Source organism: Haliotis cracherodii, unplaced genomic scaffold (genome assembly GCF_022045235.1).
Source record: "Haliotis cracherodii isolate W230 unplaced genomic scaffold, xgHalCrac1.p SCAF_14, whole genome shotgun sequence".
NCBI classification, from domain to species: domain Eukaryota; kingdom Metazoa; phylum Mollusca; class Gastropoda; order Lepetellida; family Haliotidae; genus Haliotis; species Haliotis cracherodii.
In genome coordinates, this window is record NW_027266269.1 from 127,818 (window position 1) to 154,544 (window position 26,727).

Below are 26,727 nucleotides of genomic sequence, written 5' to 3' on the forward strand. Positions count from 1 at the left end.
TGTGATGCACATGTTGCTATGTTGTAACTAACCAACAGAGGGTCACTTCACCAAATAACACAATATATAATTGAGTAGTAGTCAGCCGATAATCACACCATATTAAGCACAGCTAAAAGTATTTAATCACAACAAAGGCTCACGTGTTTACCTTCAATACATCTGCATGGTGTTAGTAGCTGTTTTCAGAGTCACTTTTCGACATGTGAACATATTCCGATATACATTATCATATAATGGGTAGGTTTCTCGGCAGGATAAAGCCAACGGATAAAAACGATATCCGTTGGGGTCATATGCGGATAGAGATGCAAATATCAAAGGTCAAGTAGGGACTACTTTCACTGTTTATAAACAAACATGGCGTCGCCCTCGTCATTTGGCGATCGAGTCAGAATTAACCATCGGGAATCTTGATAAACTACAGGGATAATTGCTATCATTATCAAAAGAACAGTCTAATACACTGAAAAGCAGTGTCTAACTGTGAAGTAGATAAGGCATTTTAGAAGTTTTGGCAACTTTGGAGATATAAATTTCGAAACAATTTTGCGAGGGCAAGAGGCCTAGCCAAGCGGGATCAGTAGCCATATCTGTGCTTGTAGACCTCTGCGGCTTGAAACCTTCTCCACAAATTAAAATAGTTGGATTTGGCCGAAATATATGTGAATTGTTACCTTGTTGCGTTTTGTCGCTGTGTGTACATCTGACTACACTTCTTAACGTTATGACAGGACAGACCGACTGTCAACAAGGTCTGACTGGCCGTGACATCTCAGAGACTAGGGTTAGAGTAGCTTCCCTTTGACAAAGGGCAGTTACTCTAGTTAACAGACCGATTGATTGCCGCAAAAGGCCATTAAAAACAATTGTTGTGTTGCGTTTATGTTGCTTCGCCACTGTATATACAAATACAATGTTTATTCCTAATGCAGGATATTTACCATCCCCAAACACACTCGCGTGATAACCTCTATATACGCTGCTCTTGCAAAACAGTGCTTTTGGTCCTCAGTCATAGATTAGAAATATGTATATATAGTTTTCCTTTATTTTTCACTTGTGCGAATGAAATGTTTTCGTTATTACTTACTTTTGAATCTGCTGGTCAGTTGTTTTTGATTATTTTGAAGAATGTACTGATGACACCGATTTGTTGTGTGCTTGTGCATGGTCTTGTATGTGTTTCAAAGTGAGGTTTCTAAACAATTCGAATGTCAATGTGCAGCTGATCTTTAAGGTCTTCATTTGGGCATCAATTTGAATATCATGTTTGTATGAAATGGAAATTAAATTATCTGGTATCTGTATTGCCTTAGTACATTTTAACAATCATTTCGTGACTTGCTGATTTGTACTAGTTCGTTCTATTTCTAGTAACAATTACGTTGAGTCTGATACAATCTACTTTCAAAAAGGCCCGTTTATTAGGCTTAGGTCAATTGCACTGATGTCATCACAATTTCCTTTTGTTTCGCCATATATGAATAGTAAAAATGCTTTTTGATCAATTGAAGCATTTCTAGTTGTATTTCGCAGATACTACCACTTATGCCCACAACACAAATAGTGTGATAATTACTTTTCAAGAATGTCCTTCGTGCATGCATGCACCACAACTGAAGCCCAGTGATTCACATAACATGATTTACACTAACTGTGCTTCGCGTACACTGGTGTAGATGTAATTTATTAACAATAAAAACAAAGTATTTGGTCATCCATCTGATCACTGGTATATCTAAACACATTTATTGACAAGACCCATACCTGGTAACAGTAGACAGAGCGCCACAGGCGAGTCAGCGGCGGCGCATTGAGAACACAAATTGAATAAAACAGCCTGGATGATGTTACAACTGAGCTATGGTTACCGGCTGGTTCTGATCCGGTCGTTTCGGGGTTCCATCTCATCAAAGACATGTTCTAGGGGGAAAGGTATAGAGGAACAGTCAGCCATGACGTTATACAAACGTTATACTCCATTTAAACAAGTACATTACAACACGTGGAACGTGCGAACGGGTATAATACTATTGACACGGAGCATGAAGTCGACGCTATCCCTAAACTGACGACATCTAGAATTCCTAGCGTTGCTAAAACTTTATTTCCGGGACGCCTGTAAACCCTTTGACGACCTTCAGGGTTGTCAGCCTGAAACCTGGACTCATCTGTGAACAGTTAACAGTCCCAGGCTTGTCTTCACTAAGCACCTGGCGTTGACGTGGATGCAACATTGAGCGTAATGTCGGAGCATCAACCAGACAGGGACATCATGGACGATATGTAAGCTCTCGCATGTGCATTGTTTTTCAATCATCAGATGTCAGCTTGCAAATACATAATTCACGTCAATTTATCAATTAACAATGTCCACATTTGGTATTCTCGTATTCAATCGGGACTAAAGCAATGACGTTAAATGTGTTATGTGATAAGGTACACTACTTTTGTATTCAATAACGTAAAATCATTGCGTCAGAGACAGAAATATTGTGTATGCTGTTTTTTACAAACTCCTTTCATTGCTTCACATGTTTAAACATGATGTTATTACTTACTATGATATATGAAAGTGCAGGTCAGATGCGTTAAAGTAGTTTAAACAATCCTTTAGATTAGACAATAAATATGACTGAATATTATTTGTTGTATCAGGGTCTTTGGGTTCGTAAGAGACACTGCGATGTGTGTTTTGTAACAAGTTTGCAGTGTGAAGATTTTTAGCCTTGACACGATGAACTGGCTGCTTCCAACACCCCGGTTTAGTTCAACTGTTAACTATATTGACACTGAAGGAATCTGAAAACGTAAACGTTTAACAACTGCTCATAAAACAGATGTTGATTTGTGACGGTTATCAGTAGATATTGGAGGATATATGTTCACGCTTGTAGGCAAAGATCAATTAACACAGTTTACTCAATTCAGAGTGAACGTGCAAACACGGCCTTGTTAGGTCTAGCGAACGATATATTCAGTATTTGGCTGAGGTCAATATAAATGCAATCAACATATCTTACTGGATGTTGTTCAGCTTATATTACAATCAGATCTATGAACTGAACCATGTCTATGTTTCCGCACAAACTATATATCATGCATTCTCCAAAGCGAATCGTTGTGTGAAATACAGACAATATTTCTCATTGCATGATATATGGCAACAGTAGATGCACCCGTCTGCAATTGGGTAGATATAATCATTGGATATAGCTTGTCCATTGATTTTCCAGCAAGTGAAAGTGAAGTAACGCTTGGTCTCTGATGATCATGCTTGACTTTAAGGACGACAGAAGGGATGGGGTGGTCAGGCTCGCTGACTTCACTGACGCATGCCACCGTATCTTAGTGGCGTAGATGGATGCTCATGATGCCATTCACTAGATTGTCTGGTCTAGACCACCATCATATAAACTGAATATTGTTGGGGTGTGTTGAAAATCAAATCAAACTGACAAATGAAGATGAAACAAAGTATAGGCATAGAAAAGGTGATGTATAATGATTGACAATGTTTCGACAATAGTTGGATCCATGCTGCTTCTGTCTAAACTTATGAATTGTGGGGCAAGGGGTGTCTTGTAGTTTGGAGAGATGCATTTAGCGGTAAAAAGCTGTGTGTTCCTGCAGCTATAACAGGTTCAGCTTTAATTTTGAACCTGTATGGCGAGTTGAATCACCAATACAGTAGACATCTACGACACCTTGCCACAGGGCTTTCCATGAAGCTAAGCTTAACACAACGGAATATTACTTCATCCCACATTTGGTTGACAACGTTTCGGGTTGTATCTAAAATACCAGGCTAGAAATATAATAGGTGACAACATGATGCATTTACCAGCACTTGAATAAAGAAAAATCTTAACTTGCTTTTTACATTTTGAAAAGAAACAAAAGAACACAACTTAAGCGGCCATTGCTCCAAATGCTTATTTAAATACAACATACAGTAAACTAATAGCCCGCTTCCAATTGAAAAGAGGCTTCCGAACAAAGCATTCACGTGGTTGTTTATGTATTCAGCAGGCAGATATTGCACCTGAATCTCATTTCCAGGCAGGTATAAGAAATGTCCATTATTGAGTCCACATTTCTGAAAATACGTAAGTCCAGTTCCCTGTTCCGGCTTCCAATGTCCTCTTAATAAAGCCAAGTTGAAGGAGTGTTGAGCTGATTGTATGACTGGCCTCATTATACATATATGCATAACATCGATCAACACGTAACATTTTTGGGCAAAGGTGGCCCAGTCGTCTAAGGCGCCGCGACTCGCTTGGCAGAGTTGCGTCCCTTGGGCACGCCAGAAACCAATGATTGTGGATTCGAATCCCGGTTCGCCCCGATTATGTTTCTATGGTTGACAGCACCATACCCATGCTCCTGGGTTTCACCGTAGTGGTAAACGTCTCAGACATCCATCACTTCAGGCTTTCTTCCCACATTAACCTGACAAGCTGTGATATAACTTGAAAACTGTTAAAAGCGGCGTTAAACCGAACTCACTAACTCACTCACTCACACGTAATATTTAGTCTCGGGTTGTTTTTTGTTTTTTGCACATACAGTATTCAAATACGGTCTTATCTTTCCTGCATCTACTATTTATCCACGAAGTAGTCTTTTCATTTTGCTTTTTGTTGCATGCTCTGACGTTCTTGGTAACCTTCTCAGTCTCATGGGGTTGAGCTACATCTGCATCAACCAGACCATGCGATAGAAACCACAATGTATATATTACTTAATCATGTATTTCTAGAACCTTAACGCGCGACGTAACACTTTCGAATTTACGCTGACAGCTGATTGATGTGGTTTCTTCTTCAGCTGCGTTCCTGATCACGTGATATGTTTGCATTATCTGGCGACCTCAGCTCCACATAGCCGGCTTCAGAGGCTTGTTGTCCCTCACGAGTGAGCGCATCATACATCTTTGCTTCATCGACAACATCATATAGTCGAGCTTCAATGGCCTCAGGGGGCAGTTGTATGTCCTGGCTAGGCGTAATGTACTGCCGAAACCTGCAAGTTGATTGGTCGGTCAGAATATTCATGACTACTTTGATGTATTCGCATTGTGTTTTTTCCTTACATTTGAAGCAATTGTAAATATTGTCTTTCCAATTAGCCCTTTGACTGAGAAACTGTTTGGGGCGATGTTTTCTGTGCTAAATGTCCTAATTATGCATTAATTCTGATATATATACATATGCATCTTACATGTTTCAATACTGCATTCACTGCGATTGCCAATGGTTTAACACAGACTTGCAGGAGATAAGTACGTCATTGAATGACATTACATTTCATGACACGCTTTCAATAACAGTAAGCATTATCATTAAGGAAGAATTAGATTTGGAATACAAGTATAGGTAGGTGTAGGTGGTGGAATACATGCTGAACTCTCTTTCATTCACAGCAGAGAGGCGAAACTGTACAAATCGATTGATGTACTTTTAACTTTATCCAAACATTAAAATCATTTGAACGTTCCCTTCTTTCCTTTAACATGTGTAGTGTAGATATTATTGAAATCTCATCATGATCACTTGTGAAACATGTCTTTGAACTTTACAAGCGTTAGTAATCGAATCTGGGCTAGGTAAACCGCTGGTATATATTATGATCAACATTTCACGCCATCAATATATGATAAGACAGTCAGCTACGCCACAGTTGCTGACCACTGCTTTGATCAACATTTTATTAGTCTACTGTTACAATAAGCGTGGCACGTGGGCCAACTGTTACCCTGAACCTGGAACTATTTCCGACTGTGGCTCACACACTCACTTACGTTTCTCTTTTCAGGCCTTGCCGATACTTGCAGAGCACAACCAGGGAAATCGTGACGATGAAAAGGAAACCTGCTGCAGCTAGTCCCATAAACAGTACCACGTTAACACCTAACAAAGAAGAATGATATTGGTAAATACTGCAGAAGGTCTTCCTAGCAAAATATGATACGAAAAATGGTCATTACCCATCCACTTCAAAGCCAACCTGAACGTGTATATATATATTACACGCTCAGTTCCCTCTCTCTCTCTTTCTCTCTCCGGGTGGGTGGAAAGGGAGGTCTCGTGTGATGGTGGAAAGGTTCGTCTAGTATGTGGGTGGTAAGGGTGATCTGGGGGTGGGGGGTGAGGGGTTTGGGGGAATGGGGGGTGTGGTGGTGGTCTGAGGTTGGGTGGAAATGGAGGCCTAGTGTGTGGGTGGAAAGGTTGGTCTAGGGGGTGGGTGGTCTGAGGTTGGGTGGAAATGGAGGCCTAGTGTGTGGGTGGAAAGGTTGGTCTAGGGGGTGGGTGGTCTGGGGTTGGGTGGAAATGGAGGCCTTGTGTGTGGGTGGAAAGGTTGGTCTAGGGGGTGGGTGGAAAGGGAGGTCTAGTGTGTGGTTGGAAAGGCTGTTCTAGGGGGTGGTCGGAAAGGGAGGTCTAGTGTGTGGGTGGAAAGTTTGGTCTAGTGAGTGGGTGGAATGGGAGGTCTAGGGGGTGGGTGGAAATGGAGGTATAATGAGTGGGTGGAAAGGTTGGTCTTGTGTGTGTTGAAAGGGAGGTCGAGGGATGGGTTGAAAAGGGAGGTCTAGGGGGTGGGTGGAAAGGGAGATCTAGTGTGTGGGTGGAAATGTTGGTCTAGGGTTAGGTGGAAAGGGAGGTCTAGTGCGTGGGCGGAAAGGTTGGTCTACTGTGTGGGTGGAAATGTTGGTCTAGTGTGTGTGTGGAAAGGGAGGTCTAGTGCGTGGGTGGAAAGGTTGGTCTTGGGGGTGGGTTTCATGGTTGGTCAAGTGTGTGTGTAGGTTGGTGTAGGGTGTGAGTGGAAAGGTTGGTCTAGGGGGTGGACGGAAAGGGAGGTCTAGGGGGTGAGTGGTACGGTTGGTCTAGTGGGTGGGTGGAACGGTTGGTCTAGTGTGGGGGTTGGAAATGTAGGCCTAGTATGGGGGTTGAAAAGCAGGTCTCGTGTGTGGGTGTAAAGGTTTTTGCCGGTTGAAAAGGTTGGCCTAGGGTTGGGTGGAAAGGGAGGTCTTGCGTGTGGGTGGAAAGGGAGGCCTAGTGTGTGGGTGGAAAGGTTGGCATAGGTGGCTGGTGGTAAGGGAGGTCCGGTGTGTGGATTGAAAGGGAGGTTTAGTGGCGTTGGGGGAAAAGGGAGTTGGAAGTGGTGGGTGGAAAGATTCGTCTAGCGTGTGGGTGGAAGGTTGGTCTGGTGTGTGTGGAAAGGGAGGTCGAGGGGGTGGGTGGAAAGGGAGGCCTAGTGTGTGGGTGGAAAGGTTGGTCTAGTGTGAGGGTTGAACAGGGGTCCCTTGCGTGGATGGAAAGGTTTGTCTAGTATGTGGGTTGAAAAGGTTGGTCTATGGGGTGGGTGGAAAGGGAGGTCTAGTCCGTGGGTGGAGAGGTTGGTCTAGTGCATGGGTGAAAAGGTTGGTCTAGTGTATGTGGTAAGGGAGGTCGAGGGGGTGGGTGGAAATGGAGTCCTAGCGAGTGGGTGGAAAGGTTGGTCTAGTGTGAGGGTTGAACAGGAGGTCCCTTGCGTGGGTGGAAAGGTTTGTCTAGTGTGTGGGTTGAAAAGGTTGGACTAGGGGGTGAGTGGAAAGGTTGGTCTAGGGTTTGGTGGAAAGGGAGGTATCATGCTTTGGTAGAAAAGTTGGTCTAGTGTGGGTGGAAATCTCGGTCTAGTGTATGTGTGGAAATTCTGGTCTAGTGTGTGGGTTGAAAGGGAGGTCTACTGCGTGGGTGGAGAGGTTGGTCTAGGGAGTTGGTGTAATGTTTGGTCTAGAGCATGAATGGAAATGTTGGTCTGGCGGATGGGTGGAAAAGGTTGGTCTAGTGTGTCGGTTGAAGGGCAGATCTAGTGTGTGGCTGTAAAGGTTGGTATGATGTGTCGGTTGAAAAGTGTGGCCTAGGGTTTGGTGGAAAGGTTGGTCTACAGTGTGTGGAAAGGGAGGTCTAATGTGTATGTGGGTGGGGTCTAGTGTGTGGGTTAAAAGATTGGTCTAGTGTGTGTTGAAAGGGAGGTCGAAGGGGTGGGTTGAAAGGGAGGTCGAGGTGGAGGGTTGAAAGGTGGGTCGAGTGTGTGGTTCGAAAGGTTGGTCTGGGGGTGGGTGGAAAGGGAGGCCTAGAGTGTGGGTGGAGAGGGAGGTCTAGTGTGTCGGAGGAAAGGTTGGCCTAAGCGATGCTTGGAAAGTGAGGTCGACGGGGTTGGTAGCAAGGTATCGTGTGTGGGTGGAAGGGTGGAAAGGTTGTTCTAGTGTGTGGATGAAACGGCTGGTCTGGGGGTGGGGGCTGTTGGAAAGGGAGGTCTAGTGTGTGGGTGGAAAGGATGGTCTAATGTGTTGGATGAAAAGGTTGTTCTAGTGTGAGTATTGAAAAGGAGGTTTAATGTGTCGGTGAAAATGTTGGTCTAGTGTGAGGGTTGAGAAGGATGTCTCGTGTGTGGGTGGAAAGGTTGGTCTACTGTGTGGCTGGAAAGGTTGGTCTAGGGGGTGGGTGGAAAGGGAGGTCTAGTGAGTGGGTGGAAAGGTTGGTCTAGTGTGTGGTTGGAAAGGTTGGTCTAGTGGTTGTAGAAAGAGAGGTCGGTGGGGGGGGGGGGGGGGGGGGGGGTGGAAAGGAAGGCCTAGTGTGTGGGTGGAAAGGTTGGTCTATGGGATGGGTGGAAAGGAAATGTTGCTCGGAGAGGGGGTGGGGGGGAGGGGGGGGGGGTGTTGAGAGGGAGGTCTAGTGTGTGGGTGGAAAGGATGGTCTAATGTGTTGGATGAAAAGGTTGTTCTAGTGTGAGTATTGAAAAGGAGGTTTAATGTGTCGGTGAAAATGTTGGTCTAGTGTGAGGGTTGAGAAGGATGTCTCGTGTGTGGGTGGAAAGGTTGGTCTATGGGATGGGTGGAAAGGAAATGTTGCTCGGAGAGGGGGTGGGGGGGGGGATGTTGAGAGGGAAGTCTAGTGTGTGAGTGGAAAGCTTGATGTAATGTGTGTGGAATGGAAAGTCGAGGAGGTGGGTGGAAAGGGAGGTTGAACCATTGAACAGTCTTTATTGGCTAGCGCTTTCAACAGGTGTCGCCATGGTAAACACCCAAGCCGTGCTAAAAAGAAAGGGTCAAACTAAAAACCATGTTTCATTATGCCTGATGACCGTACGCAATACCATGGGTGCGTGAAACTCAGAGTTGCAAAATGATATAAGGAAAGTGTATTCAAATCTGTATTTATGCTGGAATGGAATTTTTCATTAACAAAGCGATATCCTGTGAAAAGATCTTCACACCCAGACACACAAAAAGGTACCCAGCTGAAACACCTGCATCTAATTCTTCAGCATAGTAATAATATTAAAGTTATTAGCAAAAAAAATAACCTACCCGATTCCTCATCACATGTTCCTGTCATCCTGTTGCATGTCTTACATCCACTTGAACAGTTCTTACAATCTGTCCCGTAGTAGGAGTCCTCACATCCAGACACACAGGAGGAGCCCAGCTGACAATATCTTCCATCACAACCACCTGGACATGCTGTACAGTTACCTCCTGGACTGTCACATGGTATGTTGCAACCCCTGCCTTGAAACCCTGGCACACAGCCCTCAGTGCAGTCACCGATGCCATGTGGTACTAGTATGCAGCTCTTATTCATACAGTTATCACTGCAAACTGAGCTGCACATCCGACCAAAATACCCAGTGTCACACTCAGTGAGGCAATGTCCTGTGGTGTTGTCGCAGTCCAAACAGTGCTGATTCTCTGGGCATGGAACTGCTGAAAGGTAAATGGATACTGAGTCTAGTGGCTGGTACAAATAGAGGATGACCAACGAATGGAAATGAGTTACAAGACCATACCTGACCAGCCACTTGTATTGCAAGTTTCATTTTCTGTCGTCGTCTTCCATAGCAAACCCCAATATTGTCATTTATCACATTTTCAAAAAAAAACGAATTAGACTCGAAACGTTTGTTCCTTCCCACATTTCCAGCTTATTTCTCGACTAGAATTTATATTTTTTGTTTAGCCTCTGTGCATCACGTACATACAAAAATCAATGTTAATTACGCAATGCAATTTGACTGTAAGGAGTTCCAAAAAAGTACTGAGATGAGCAGCATGTGTGTCAGCATGACGGTTGCTATATTGTTTCCAGTTGTTTCAAGCTGTGGCAGAGAAAGTTGAAACTTATCAAAACGTCTTTGAGAAATACAATAAAAGTATGAATACACAATGTCATTTAGAAAGTGGTCAAATGTAACAAATGTCAATTTCGGATAACACTTTCTTAGTAAAGAACAGATTGTAGTACTTTTTGGGGGTTGAGTCCCTTCCTGGATTCGAACACACAATGCCAGAATGAGGCACCTAGTCTACAGCACACAAAGTCAGCGAACTAACAAAAATGAAAGTCCGACAACTGTTAGTCTAGTTCAAGTACTTTGTGTACCCCTCTGATAAGTGTAAATTGGCACGGCTCCCATTGGCATTTGACCATTTTCTAAATGGTCTTGTGTGCTCATAGCTTTCAGCCGAAAGCTATTAACACAAAATATCATTAAGAAAATGGTCAAATGTTGTCGTGGAAGATATCAAAGACATGGGGTAGTGGCAGATCGAAGACATGGGGTAGTGGTAGATCAAAGACATGGGGTAGTGGTAGATCGAAGACATGGGGTAGTGGCAGATCTAAGACATGGGGTAGTGGTAGATCTCAGACATGGGGTAGTGGTATATCGAAGACATGGGGTAGTGGTAGATCAAAGACAGGGGGTAGTGGTAGACCTCAGACATGGGGTAGTGGTAGATCAAAGACATGGGGTAGTGGTAGATCGAAGACATGGGGTAGTGGTTGATCGGGGACATGGGGCAGTGGCAGATCTGACACATGGGGTATTGGCAGATCGAAGACATGGGGCAGTGGTAGATCTCAGAAATGGGCTAGTGGCAGATCGCAGACATGGGGTAGTGGAAGATCGAAGACATGGGGTAGTGGCAAATCTGACACATGGGGTAGTGGAAGATCGAAGACATGAGGTAGTGGCAGATCAAAAACATGGGGTAGTGGTAGATCTGACACATGGGGTAGTGGAAGGTCGAAGACATGGGATAGTGGCAGATCGAAGACATGGGGTAGTGGTAGATCAAAGACATGGGGTAGTGGTAGATTTAAGACATGGTGTAGTGGTAGATCTAAGATATGGGGTAGCGGTAGATCTAAGACATGGGGTAGTGGCAGATCTGACACATGGGGTAGTGGTAGATCGAAGACATGGGGTAGTGGCAGATCGAAGACATGGGGTAGTGGTAGATCGAAGACATGGGGTAGTGGCAGACCGAAGACATGGGGTAGTGGCAGATCGAAGACATGGGGTAGTGGTAGATCGAAGACATGGGGTAGTGGCAGATCGAATACATGGGGTAGTGGTAGATCAAAGACATGGGGTATTGGCAGATCGAAGACATGGGGTAGTGGTTGATCGGGGACATGGGGTAGTGGCAGATCTGACACATGGGGTATTGGCAGATCGAAGACATGGGGTAGTGGTAGATCTCAGAAATGGGCTAGTGGCAGATCGAAGACATAGGGTAGTGAAAGATCGAAGACATGGGGTAGTGGCAGATCGAAGACATGGGGTAGTGGTTGATCGGGGACATGGGGTAGTGGCAGATCTGACACATGGGGTATTGGCAGATCGAAGACATGGGGTAGTGGTAGATCTCAGAAATGGGCTAGTGGCAGATCGAAGACATAGGGTAGTGGAAGATCGAAGACATGGGGTAGTGGCAAATCTGACACATTGGGTAGTGGTAGTTCTGACACATGGGGTAGTGGAATGTCGAAGACGTGGGATAGTGGCAGATCGAAGACATGGTGTAGTGGCAGATCAAACACATGGGGTAGTGGTAGATCTAAGACATGGGGTAGTGGAAGGTCGAAGACATGGGGTAGTGGTAGATCGAAGACATGGGGTAGTGGTAGATCGAAGACATGGGGTAGTGGTAAATCGAAGACATGGGGTAGTGGTAGATCGAAGACATGGGGTAGTGGCAGATCTAGGACATGGTATAGTGGGAAATCTGACACATGAGGTAGTGGCAGATCGATTACATGGGGTAGTGGTAGATCTGACACATGGGGTAGTGGCAGATCGAATACATGGGGTAGTGGTAGATCAAAGACTTGGGGTAGTGGTAGATCAAAGACATGGGGTAGTGGTAGATCGAAGACATGGGGTAGTGGCAGATCGAAGACATGGGGTAGTGGCAGATCTAGGACATGGGATAGTTGGAAATCTGACACATGGGGTAGTAGCAGATCGATTACATGGGGTAGTGGTAGATCAAAGACATGGGGTAGTGGTAGATCGAAGACATGGGGTAGTGGTAGATCGAAGACATGGGGTAGTGGTAGATCGAAGACATGGGGTAGTGGTAGATCGAAGACATAGGGTAGTGGCAGATCTAAGGCATGGGGTAGTGGTAGATCAAAGACATGGGGTAGTGGTAAATCGAAGACATGGGGTAGTGGTAGATCTAAGACATGGGGTAGTGGTAGATCGAAGACATGGGGTAGTGGTAGATCGAAGACATGGGGTAGTGGCAGATCTAAGACATGGGGTAGTGGTAGATCGAAGACATGGGGTAGTGGTAGATCTAAGACATGGGGTAGTGGTAGATCGAAGACATGGGGTAGTGGTAGACCTCAGACATGGGGCAGTGGTAGATCGAAGACATGGGGTAGTGGCAGTTCTAAGACATGGGGTAGTGGCAGATCTAAGGCATGGGGTAGTGGTAGATCAAAGACATGGGGTAGTGGTAGATCTAAGGCATGGGGTAGTGGCAGATCTAAGGCATGGGGTAGTGGTAGATCAAAGACATGGGGTAGTGGCAGATCTAAGGCATGGGGTAGTGGTAGATCAAAGACATGGGGTAGTGGTTGATCGAAGACATGGGGTAGTGGTAGATCGATTACATGGGGTAGTGGTAGATCAAAGACATGGGGTAGTGGTAGATCGAAGACATGGGGTAGTGGTAGATCGAAGACATGGGGTAGTGGTAAATCGAAGACATGGGGTAGTGGTAGATCGAAGACATGGGGTAGTGGCAGATCTAGGACATGGTATAGTGGGAAATCTGACACATGAGGTAGTGGCAGATCGATTACATGGGGTAGTGGTAGATCTGACACATGGGGTAGTGGCAGATCGAATACATGGGGTAGTGGTAGATCAAAGACTTGGGGTAGTGGTAGATCAAAGACATGGGGTAGTGGTAGATCGAAGACATGGGGTAGTGGCAGATCGAAGACATGAGGTAGTGGCAGATCTAGGACATGGGATAGTTGGAAATCTGACACATGGGGCAGTGGCAGATCTAAGACATGGGGTAGTGGCAGATCTAAGGCATGGGGTAGTGGTAGATCAAAGACATGGGGTAGTGGTAGATCTAAGGCATGGGGTAGTGGCAGATCTAAGGCATGGGGTAGTGGTAGATCTAAGGCATGGGGTAGTGGTAGATCAAAGACATGGGGTAGTGGTTGATCGAAGACATGGGGTAGTGGTAGATCGATTACATGGGGTAGTGGTAGATCAAAGACATGGGGTAGTGGTAGATCGAAGACATGGGGTAGTGGTGGATCGAAGACATGGGGTAGTGGTAGATCGAAGACATGGGGTAGTGGTAAATCGAAGACATGGGGTAGTGGTAGATCGAAGACATGTGGTAGTGGTAGATCGAAGACATAGGGTAGTGGTAGATTAAAGACATGGGGTAGTGGTAGATCGAAGACATGGGGCAGTGGTAAATCGATTACATGGGGTAGTGGTAGATCAAAGACATGGGGTAGTGGTAGATCAAAGACATGGGGTAGTGGTAGATCTAAGACATAGGGTAGTGGTAGATTAAAGACATGGGGTAGTGGTAGATCGAAGACATGGGGCAGTGGTAAATCGATTACATGGGGTAGTGGTAGATCAAAGGCATGGGGTAGTGGTAGATCAAAGACATGGGGTAGTGGTAGATCGAAGACATGGGGAAGTGGTAGATCGATTACATGGGGTAGTGGTAGATCAAAGACATGGGGTAGTGGTAGATCGAAGACATGGGGTAGTGGCAGATCGGAGACATGGGGTAGTGGCAGATCAAAGACATGGGGTAGTGGTAGATCGAAGACATGGGGTAGTGGTAGATCGAAGACATGGGGTAGTGGTAGATCGAAGACATGGGGTAGTGGCAGATCTAAGGCATGGGGTAGTGGTAGATCAAAGACATGGGGTAGTGGTTGATCGAAGACATGGGGTAGTGGTAGATCGATTACATGGGGTAGTGGTAGATCAAGGACATGGGGTAGTGGTAGATCAAAGACATGGGGTAGTGGTAGATCGAATACATGGGGTAGTGGTAGATCGAAGACATGGGGTAGTGGTAGATCGAAGACATGGGGAAGTGGCAGATCTAAGACATAGGGTAGTGGTAAATCGAAGACATGGGGTAGTGGTAGATCGAAGACATGGGGTAGTGGTAGATCTAAGACATAGGGTAGTGGTAGATTAAAGACATGGGGTAGTGGCAGATCGAAGACATGGGGAAGTGGCAGATCGAAGACATGGGGTAGTGGTAGATCTGACATGAGATAGTGTTGGCTGTAAGAGATGGGGGCAGAAGTGAGATATAGGGTTGTGGTGGGTGTTAGACATAGCAGTAGTGAAAGATGTAAGAAATGGGGTGGGGGATGTTTATTATACATGTAGGGGTAGTGGTTGCGCTAAGGGACTTGGGGAACAGTAGGTCTAACAAATAGAGGGAGTGGTAGGTCTCACATACAGCGGAAGTAGAAGTTCTAAGAGATAGGAGAGAGTCGTTGGTATTTGAAGATGGGAGAGTGGTGGGTCGAGGAGATCTAAGAGCTCTGTGGAATGGGATGTGGATAGTTGCAGATATGGGTGTTGCTTTTTTAGAAGTACAACCTAGACGTCGTGGACTGCTTTTGGTAGACACTTTGTAACTTAATGGATTCATTCATTCATAAAACGATACACTCTGAAAATAATTCCTTCTCTCATTATGTTTAATGAGCGCCGTTATACAAAGCTAGTTTACTTAGAGTATAATATTTAAGTTCCGATCAACACATGTACACCTGAGAATGTAGCCTTTTGGGTAGTTATCATATTACAATGGTGCATTCAGAATTCCTTCATCACATTTTCCTGTCACCCTGTTGCATGGCGTACATCCACTTGAACATTCACCTTGTTATATGTCAACCACCTGCCAGATTCACAGTCGGTCCCGTTGTGGAAGTCAGTTGGTTTCAGTGGGAATACCGACACATTAAGCAACTTTACCAAGAGTATGAACAGCAATGCTATTAAAACTTGTTCTAAAACTATGCCTACCAGATTTCTCATCACAGCCGGTTCCGTAGTGGGAGTCTACACATCCAGACACACAGGAGGAGCCCAGTTGACAATATCCTCCATCACACCCACCTGGACATGCTGTACAGTTACCTCCTGGATTGTCACATGGTATGTTGCAGTTGATGCCTTGGTATCCTGGCACACAACCCTCAGTGCAGTTACCGATGCCATTGTGTACTAGTATGCAGCTCTTATTCATACATTTATCACTGCAAACTGAGCTGCACGTCCGACCAAAATACCCAGTGTCACATTCAGTGAGGCACGCACGCACGCACGCACGCACGCACGCACACACACACACACACGCAGACACATACCCTCCATCCTCACACACACACACACAGCACACGCAAACACACACGAATAAAATGAACACACCAGACAACGGTTTAAACAATACAATCGTTTACCTTCAATAACAATAATTAAGGAGGCTATGCACATCATCAAGATCGAGGCGGCCATTCTGCTGACTGAAATCAATGTGAAAGAACAAGTTTGTTATGAAATGCATTACTTATTAAAACTCAAACTAAAACACTAATAAACAAACAATAAATAAACAATGCAGATCCTAGAAGCTGAGCAAAACAGAGAAATCCGAAGCATTTTTTAATCCTCATGTTTATATAAGCAAACTGTACAACACCAGCAAATACTTGGGTTATATACGTACTGATATACGGTAGATAATGCAGAACAACTGAACCAAGACATCGGTATCTATACATGGGTCTGAGGGGTCGGGCGATCCAAATGTTGTTACACGCTTATCATCCTTATGACATTAACACAGTGATTCACGTTTCCTTTCGATATTATGTTGTGCCACTTACCAGGAAGATGGAAATCAACACTGTCAGAAAATAAGGAAATATTAACATGCACAGATGTTTAAAAATTCAAATTATATCTTACAATCGTCTCATCCTACAGTAAACACTTCTCATCTGCATCCTCCTATGTTACAGGCATGCCATCCTATAGCACAGCATGCCATCATACAGTACAAACATATCGAATAAAAAAAAAATACGTCCTATATATACCTGCATCATCTCATGCAAGCGGCTGACTAAGGACTAAATAAATCTTATGATAATTGTCAACAATCATTACAAACGTCATATCGTGAAGTAACATTGCATGATGTTTTAATGAGGATATGTTATGCTATAAAGACGCCTAGACGAAGCCTTATCCCATAAAAACGACACATCATGGAGTACAAACGTTTAATTTCATAACGCACACATATCACCATGATCGTAACGCATCGTGTGTTGAGGTAACATTGATTCATTTGGTCGCCTCTTACGAGCCCATGGGACATTTGTGTTTATACCTGACGGCAGGAGTTCAACCTACACCGGCATATAAACAAATGGTAAATCAATAGCATACGTACAAAACACGTTACCTGCAGGATGCCGACCCAGCTGTTGTTGACTTCTAGTACGTGGGCTGCACATACTATACTGAATATCTACTTCACTTAGTTAACTTGTTCCTTCTTAGGAGGAAGATGGGAATATATGACTGGACATTACTGTGAAACTACACAAGATAATAAGGTCGTTTAGATCAAAATTAACTTAAACTGTATATATTTATATGCAGGCAAAAACACATTTCCCAGATTCACTTTCACAATAAACTTATTTGAATACAACATCCTTAATTTGACTACTAGCCTTCAGCTGTGTAGAAATGCGTTTATCAGCTGATGAACGTGAAAAAAACCAAGTTCAATCCTGATATTGACAGATGCATACATCATAACAAAATGATCCATTACACATGAAAATGGCGGCTACCGAAATGCCATATCGCGTGAAATACACGTCGCATCCAGTAAAGTTAGCCTTGGAATTGGAAAGAAATCCAGACCCGGCTCATGCTGAAGATGGATACGTGTTAACGTTCTGTGAACTTTTGGTGTGTGTTTGAGTCATACTACGGCTGCTGATGACGGGGATTACAACTTGAGGATTTACTGAGGCCCGATGGTGTGGAGCTCGGTGATTTCTTTTGGTAAGTCGAGCATTCTCTGTTATAGCTGAACATAGACGCTTTATTTCGGTGACCCGTCATATACATGATCTGTCTGACTTCAACTCTTGCATCATTCATAGCCTAAATCATGTCGCCCTTAGTTCTCCCTAAATATTTTTGTTTATGTATTTTTAGACATTAAGGAATTCCCCTAAAGTAGTTATGTATGTCTCCACGTGACAACCTAATCAGGTGGCATACTGACTTTCATCGGGAAATGAGCGACACTCAGCTTGGTCGTGTTCACCTAGGCGAGGTCACCCGCTACTGTCAATGTTGGCAAAAAAGTTACTGTGCTGGTAACTGGTCGCCTATGTGTAAGGTCACGAAATGTGTGTGTTTACATGACTGCACACCCGATTAGCTGGTAATACACATAATAACGGTAAAAAGTTACCGTGCTGGTAACCGGTCGCCCATGTGTGATGTCATGTGAACAAGACAACCATATTCGGTTGGTGTATTTAAGGAATTGATACAAAACGGGGACATTAACATTTCCTGGGTTAAGACCAATAAGTGGCACAGCCATTAGCAACATCCGACCCCGACCTTCCAGCGAAACGCCCACGTTTGTTTCCACGTCACCGTCAGGAACACCTAGCTTGGTGTTAACAGCATCTGAAGCTCAGAAGACAAGGCTGGGACAGTATATTGTTCATGAATGAGTCCAGGTTTCTTCTGGACAATTCTGATGATAGTGCAAGGGTCTACGCGCATCCAGGAGACTTTTTAGGCCACGCATCATGAGAAAGTTGATCAATATCTAGATTCCGTTGCCCAGAATGTTATATTTCTTTGACACCTATTTTTTTGGGGAAAACAAACTACATTTAAAACACAACTCTCAAGTATGACCCGGACAACTGGAAACATCTGTTTACATTAATAATAACTTATGTCATGGTTTACCATTCCTCATAATCGCAAGTTGTACAGTTATGCTCATCATGTGCATAAACAATATTTAGACATGACTTGGCTTCGGGTACACGCGTACAGAATCTACCAACTACATACAAAAATACGTGCATACCAAGCCTAGACCTATGCCTCTCTCCTCTACACCACATCGTCTATTGCGTGTCCTTGTCAACATACACACCAATACTGTGGTGTAGAGCAGAAAGGCATAGGTCTTCACACATCATTGAGACACAAATTGAAACAGTTCCCATTTAAGACCATGCCTGTAGTGTTCTTGCTTTAGTTTAAGAACCTAAATAACTAATATGTCTGCAATTTGATAAAAAAAAAAAAATAATTACTGAGTTAATAAAGTACACACAATACTATACCCATTTCATCGAACCAAAACAGGCAGATCTAAATTCACGATTAGGAGATACACATCCTGTGTTTTCAATTAAAAGTTTGGTTTCCTGACAAACACCTATTGCAACCATGACACCATTAAACACTTCTTTGTGTCAGCTAATATAATTAAAGAAGCGGCACATGGGGTCAGGGGATTGTCTATTGGAATCGGAATCAAGGAAACAACCACTGGCTCAAACACTTTTGTTGGTTCCCTTATTGTTAATACTATACTCACACATTAAACTTGGATTGAAAGTGTGTAGCATTGTAACTTCTTAAGTCAACGTAAGTCAAATTGTGCAAGCCTTGCAAAGTTTAATTATACATCGCACGTCACTATTGTGACGACACACCGCTTATTGTGACACGGCAAATTTGGCGTCACAATCGTATGGAGGAAAGCTGAAAATGCCATGCGCACTCGGGTCCCTTAAATTGGAAATACACATGTACTTAGTCGACTCTTCTCGTGTTTCCATACATAATCTGTATAGTGTGGCAACCGTAATCCTGCATGGTACGTATTGTTTTTAAATTTCTACCGACAATGATTGAGGAAGATGTAATTTTCTATAGTTATTAGCGCCCAAGGTGATGCGGCCGTCAAATCGTCTGTTATAAAAAAATCGACACGGACATATTTAGGTTCTTTCAGAATTAAGTTCTACATTTCTACTTTGCACATCCATCCAGGGGCATCACACTTATAAAATGTAGCATTTGTAATATACTGATTTTCTGAATATGAGGAAAGGCTTTTTTCCGAAACCATAACAACTATGGCACTCTCTGTCTCATAGTGTAGAGATGTGATTATTGACAGTTTAGTGTCGGGGAAAAATGCCCTTGATTTCAGTTTAAGCTATTAAAATACCACAAGTGCACGCTAAAAACGTTTCCTGGGTGAATGTGAAAATGTAAAACAAATGTCCTTCTCATCAGCCTAATAACTTGAGGCATTGCGTACGTGTTCACCAGGTGCGCTTAAAGAGGATATGTTTATAAAACTCGGAAGTTCCCAGTAGGAATAAATTTGATTAGAGCGTTGGATTGGCATGGCCAAAACCGAGCCTTGAGTCCTTGCGCGTGCGCAATGTGTAATTATATGATGTGACCGGGCTTTTGCTATTCACTTCGCATTAGTTCCAGTTTCCTTCGGCTTTAAAAAACAGGGGCAGTTTTTAAACATCGTGTTTTGCGTCAAATATGCTGTCTTTTGGTGTGAGATTATTTTTTTTTCAGAACAAAAGTTTCATATTCCCTTATTTGGTGAATGTTAGAATAAATATTATTCAATTCAGCCGTTTCACTTTTGCATCCGTCTTATACTTTCATATAATTTACAAAAACTCACTATGTAAATGCTGTTTGAAAGTATGTTATTGATACTGCCACAGCGGTATGTCAGGTAATGTTCTGCACAGACAACAGCTTAATCTTCCCTATAAACTCATTTTCAATGATATGCTGCCTCGTTGTCTGCACTGATGCTCTCGCCGTACCAAATAGAACAACTGAACGCCGGTAATTTAATGCGTTGTCCTGTAGGTGTGCCAGAAAACCATGATCGGGTGTTCGAATCCTGTTTCAGCCTTATGTTGTTTTCATGTTTGTCTTCCCCATACAAATATTTCCTTAAAGTGGTAAATGTCCCAAGTCAACATCGCTTTGAGCTCCCATATATCACACTGACATGCCTGGATGTACCTAAATTACTGCTCAAAAATGGCGTTAAACCCAACTGACTAACAGACTGCCTCATCCCTTCACTCAAAAGTTGTTCGAAAGTACCAAGTATCCTGTATCAAGCGTAACTCATTTAAGCTTGCATTCAGTCATCATATTTAACTCGGTCCTATTAATATTTATATTGATTGTTCAATGGATCACCGGTAAAATTAACAACTTATTAGCAATTACACACAGTCAATAAATCAATAATATAATACTTGAGAGTGAAGTTATGAATAAAACATTTTATACATTTCTGAAAACAAAAAACAAACAACATTATTAACCTGTTTCGTCTTTAAATGTCCTTATGATAAACCCAAGTTGTGAGAATGGATTACAAACGGCTAGAAGTAGTTGTAGCTCGTAGTGATAGCAGTAAGTGTCGGTCAAATGTGTAACAGTAGTTGTAGGTCCAAGGCATGGGAGTTGGAAAAGGTCTAATAAGCAGGGTTAGGGGTATGTGTGAGACTTTCAGTTAGTTGTACGTTTAATAGGGTAGTGGGAAATCTATGTTTGAGAGGGTGTAGGTGAATGTCAAGGGGTATGAATGATTGTGCTTTTTAAGGGGGTATGTGTAAGTTACATGTAAGAGGCAGGACAGGGTATTGGTAGTAGTAGGTGTCAGGGGTAGGTATAGGTCCGAGCAGTTGCAGGGAGTGGTTACATGTCTAAGGGCTAAGGATATAATCTAGGGGTAGTGGTATGTGTAGGTACGTTCTTAGGGAAGTTGTAAGTCAAGGGATAGTAATAGGTGTTTGTCAAAAGGTTGGCGATATGTGAATGTGAAAGTGTAGGAGAAGCTAGTCTTAAATGGAAGACTAGTTTAGAAGTTCTAAAGGGTAGGGGTGTAGGTCCAAGGGGTAGGATATAGAGGAGGACTAGTTGTAGGTTGAAGATATAGGATAATGTATATTTAAGGTCCTGGTGCAGTTTTGGATCTAAGAGATAAGAGTAAGTGAAGAAATCGTAGTATGTAAAAGAATAGTTAGCTGTGTGTGAGGGATAGACATAGTTGTACTTTAAATAGTTGGGGTTGTTGTGGGTACAAGAATTGGGAATAGTTTTATTTCTTATATATGGGGAAGTTGAATGTGTCAAGGGGAATGATTACTGGTATATCTAGGTGATATGAATAGCTGTAGGTCAAAAGGATAGGCTTCGTTGTTGGTCGAAGGGGTAGGAGTGCAGTAGGCCTAAGGGTAGGAGTTGTAGATCTAAGGGGTAGGAGTGATTGTAGGTCTACCGGTAGGAGTGGTTGTATGTTTAAGGGGTTTGGAGTGGCTGTAGGTTTAAGAAGTAAGGATAGTTGTAGGTCTAAGGGTAGGGGGGGCTGTAGGTCGAACGGTAGGAGTGGTCGGTATACGTTATAGGGTTGGCTGTAGGTCTCAGGGATAGGGGTAGTTGTTGGTCTAAGGGGTAGGAGTTAGTGTGGGTCTAAGTAGTAAGGGTAGTAGTAGGTCTAAGATGTCGGGGTAGTTGCAGGTCTAAGGGGTAGGGGTAGTTGTAGGTCTAAGAGGTAGGAGTAAGTGTAAGTTTAAGTAGTAAGGGTAGTTGTAGGTCTAAGGGCTCGGAGTAGTTGTAGGTCTAAGGGGTCGAAGAATGTTGTAGGTCTAAGGGGAAGGGGTGATTGTAGGTTTGAGATATATAGGCCTGAGTGAAAAACGTAGGTGTATCTCTATTACGTTTGACTGTTGTAGGACTAAAGAGTAGAAGTAGATGTATGGGCAAGAGTTATTTTTCTAAGGAGTAGTAACTGTTGTAGGCCTAAAGGATGTGCGTATTTGCTAGGTGTAAGGGTTATCAATTGCTGATGGTAGGCGTGTTACTAAGGGCTAGAAGTAGTTGTAGTTGTAAAAGGTCGGGGTTGTTGTATGTGTAAAAGGTGGAAGTAGTTTAGGTCTAACGCTTAGGAGTAGTAGTAGTAGTAGTATTTGTAGGTCAAAATGAAGGAGTAGCTGTAGGTCAAAGGGGTAACATGACGTTATGTCAAAGATGTGCGTGAAAGGCATATGAGCAGACGTTGTTATACGTGACAGCAGTAGGGGTGTGTCTTAATGATATGAGGAGCGGCAGATCTAGGAGATAGGAGCCAGTTTACATATAGTTGGTAGGATATGTATGTATGCATGCATGTAGGTCTTAAGTGTAGGACTTAGGTAGGTGTTAGGAATATAAAGGGCCAGATTAGTTGCAGGTCTTAGGGGTCGGAGTAGTTGCAGGTCTAAAGGGTCGGATAAATTGCAGGTATAAAGGGTCGGAGTAGTTGTAGGTCTAAAGGGTCGGAGTAGTTGCAGGTCTAAAGGGTCCTAGAAGCTGCAGTTCTAAAGGGTCGGAGTAGTTATAGGTCTAAAGGGTCCTAGAAGCTGCAGTTCTAAAGGGTCGGAGTAGTTGTAGGTCTAAAGGGTCCTAGAAGCTGCAGTTCTAAAGGGTCGGAGTAGTTGTAGGTCTAAAGGGTCAGAGTAGTTGCAGGTCTAAAGGGTCGGAGTAGTTGCAGGTCTAAAGGGTCCTAGAAGCTGCAGTTCTAAAGGGTCGGAGTAGTTGTAGGTCTAAAGGGTCGGAGTAGTTGCAGGTCTAAAGGGTTGGAGTAGTTGCAGGTCTAAGGGGTCGGAGTAGTTGCAGGTAAATGAAATAGTTTTCTTCACAAATGTCTCTTTTAAAGATTCTAATCCCATTAGCAAAATAACAACATAAAAACTGATGTATATGACATTAAGTCTGAAAAGTGCATTCGGTGTCTATTGATTGTGATATTTCAACAATTTGAGACTATATACCACTCCATCACTAGAAATTAAAGCACTGACAAGGCAAATGTTCGATGATATATTTTGATTTGGTTCCCCACTGAAACATTAGGGCTGGAAGTTAAGGGTTATCTCAAACTTTCAGAAAGAAAGAGATTACTGACATAAAAGGGGTACACATTTTGATAATGAGCCATGTATAGGTCTATAGATTGGGAGAAGTTGCAGATTTGAGCCTGAGATATACAAGCAGTTATCGGTATCAGGGTATGTATTCGTCTTAGAAATATGAGTAACTGTAGGTTTAAAAGATGGAATAGTTCTGGTCTAAGGGCTAGAATTAGTTGTGTCAAAAGATGTAGCAGAAAAGTATGTCAAAGGTGAATAGGTGAATAGGTGCGGGGATAGGTCAAAGTGGTAGGGGTAAGAGTAGATCTACAAGACAGTTTGTGTTATCTGGTGGTCAAAGGTATTGGGGTAGATGTAGGTCTCAGAGTCTCAAAGAAAAAAACCCTGCTCGAACATATTACAAGCATGCATGTTGTCACTTTGTGACAGGTGCATCTATTTTTAAAATGTCCTCCACATATAGACAGTTAAATTTGTGGACACCTTACTCTGTCTGTGAACGTTGTAACCCTGATGAAACAACGTTTGGGGCAGAGTTGCATGGCACTATTTGAAATAGCCTTAGAAAGATAATGATCAGCCTGGGAAGCAGAGGAATTGTTTCACTGGTTTCTAGCTCAGGACGGTAAATTAGTAGAAAGAAATTGGCTTTTGGTCATTATTTAGTGACACCAGATTATCTTGATGCTCAAATCCCTTTCTTTTAATTTCACCATCAATTCTGCTCCAGATGCATATACAAACATACACTGTATTTGCCAAAACAGGGAAGGTCAACTGATACCATAGTGATACCTATGTCTTGACTAAGTGTCATGTCCCTAACTTATGGGTTTTGTCTATGAGACAATTCATCATTTGTTTTCACCAAACATCAGATGACATATTTCTTTTCATGTTTTTCAACTGTTCCTACGCCTTTGAATGTAGAGATTAAACTATATCTTTGGTCATCACATGTGTTGACAAATGCCCCATGGATCAATGAATGCAGTTTTTCCTTATGTTTGTTGTCTTGGCCATTTGTCATGCCATGCCTTTCAAATGTGCAACGTGAACGTGCCATCGGCATGTTGCAGACGGGAACGTCCGTAGCTGAAGTCGCAAGGACGACGGGTTGTAGTCGAGGGACTGTTTATGATTTACAGACGCGTCTACAGCAAACGGGTACCACCACTGATCGCCCTCGGCCAGATCGACCACGTGTAACGTCACATGCAGAGGATCTTCAGATTGTCTTACGTCACCTCCGTAACCGATTTTTGACGGCTATATCAACCAGAAATAAACTGTTTAGGGGTAGACTGAGTGCACAAATTGTTCAAAACTGTCTGAGAACCGCTCACCTTCAAGCACGACGGCGATACTACGGGCCCATTCTGACTCAATTACACAGACGTCAACGTCAATTGTAGGTACAGCGACACTTACGATGGACTCAGAGGAATTGGAATCAAGTCGTCTTCAGTGATGAATCTCGATTTAATCTTCGACTTGCTGATGGTAGGTCGAGGCTGTGGAGGCGCCGTCACGCTCAGTGTTGTGTACAGGAAGTTGACAGATTTCGAGGCGGAAGTGTCATTGTGAGGGGTGCTTTCTGTGGCAATGCACGTTCCAGGCTTCTTGTCATCCGTGGCAACCTCAACGCTGCTGCTTACCGCGACCAGGTACTGGCACCAGAATTGCTGCCTTTTATGACAGCACATGGACCCGGTTTGATCTTCCAACACAACAATGCCAGACCCCACACAGCAGTTTTGACAAGGAATGTCCCGACCTCAACCCTATCGAACACGTCCGGGATGCTCTTGGCAGACTGCGCACTCTCCACAACCAACCATAGAATTTGCAAGATATTGGCACCATTTTGCAGCAACAATGGCGTTGTCTTCCTAATCATGTGTTCACAAGCATCACAAGGTCCATGCGGAGGCGTTGTGTGGCAGTTGTCAACGCACATGGTGGCCATACACGCTACTGAACTTGTGTGCCATCAGATTCTCGTGCTTGGGACTGATGATTTAAACTGTTGATGTTATTACCGAATACTGTAGGTGCTTGGAACAAATTATGGTTACCAACGTTAAATAAAATCCTTCCTTGTACATTGATGATTAAAAGTTACCTTCTCTCATACATTTGTCCGTTGTTTATCATATATGGGATTACTTTTTAAAATGTGAAATTTTTAATTTGACTCAGTATATATGAATATGTGAACATAAATAAATTGTACAACACAATATAAGTCATCTTTTTGTTTCAGGAAAAAGGAAACATTTTTAAAACGAAAAACTTAACAAAGAAAAACATATGTAACAATATGAACTGTCTTCTATGTACATGGTTAGCCACATCTCGTTTACAACAAAGTAGTCAAAAGAAAATAGGAGCAAATCGCAGTGGAGAATAATGCACGAAAGCTACATATTTACCTTTCCCTTGTAGAACCATTTTTAAAACATTGGGAGGAATACAATTCTGTTTATATATTTTTAAAATATTCGTCAAGCAATTTTAGACATACTATGCCACTTGAACAAATAGATTTAGCCCAACCTTTTTTATTACCTTACCTGGGCAATCGCCACTGTGAGTTTCTGCCAGAGGGAGAAAGTCGGCTGCTTCAGACATACTATTGTTGGAATGCACGCGGATAATATTTCATTGAAACGTTTTAGAATATGCCTAAGTTGACGACTATCGTCATTTTAATCAAATATATACAGTACATGTCGTGTTACAAGATTGCCAAATGAGGAGACAGTCGTGGAAATTTGAGTAAATGAAACGACCGGGTATACTTAATTACTCGTTTACGAAATGCAAGTTCTTTGCAGCTGTTTTGAACAAATTGGCAACATCACCATCACTATGTATAGTTAAGCCCCTAATGTAAAGTTATTTATTGTAAATTTACTGTTCTTCTCTCGACTAACAGCTTAAAATATATATCATTTATAATGTATAATTAATCTTCAAAACAAAACATTACGCTGAATACTTTCTCTGATATGCAGTGATTCAGAATAACAATAAACAATAAAGACATTACATCAATTGCATATGTGTCCACTAACCAGCGAAGCCCAAACATATTCCACACAATCCAGGCAAATATCAGTATTTTAGAACAGAACAAAACAAGGAAAACAAGTTTGAACTCTGTTAACATTGTGAACAACAAAACGTCATTTTATAAATCTCGAGAACATATTAACGAAGCCCCTTTATGATTCAAGTTCTCAATACGAGTGGACCTAGGTTACAAGGTGGAGTGACTGTGGGGCCTGTCAACATATGATTGAGGGCAGTTCAGTAACATTAAGAAACAGCCGTA

The 26,727-nt window shown here is 43.0% G+C and overlaps 1 protein-coding gene across 1 annotated transcript; it reads right to left on the minus strand.

Annotated features, from left to right (window-relative positions):
- Positions 1–4,829: 4,829 nt before the first annotated feature.
- Positions 4,830–26,021, minus strand: LOC139461284 (cell death abnormality protein 1-like). The gene is made up of 6 exons (XM_071242913.1): positions 25,964–26,021; positions 16,242–16,261; positions 15,379–15,730; positions 9,356–9,751; positions 5,807–5,915; positions 4,830–5,028 (listed from the first exon to the last, which is right to left on the minus strand). Exons 1-6 carry the CDS (start codon positions 26,019–26,021, stop codon positions 4,830–4,832), a joined length of 1,134 nt encoding a protein of 377 aa, XP_071099014.1.
- Between the last annotated feature and the right edge of the window lie 706 nt (positions 26,022–26,727).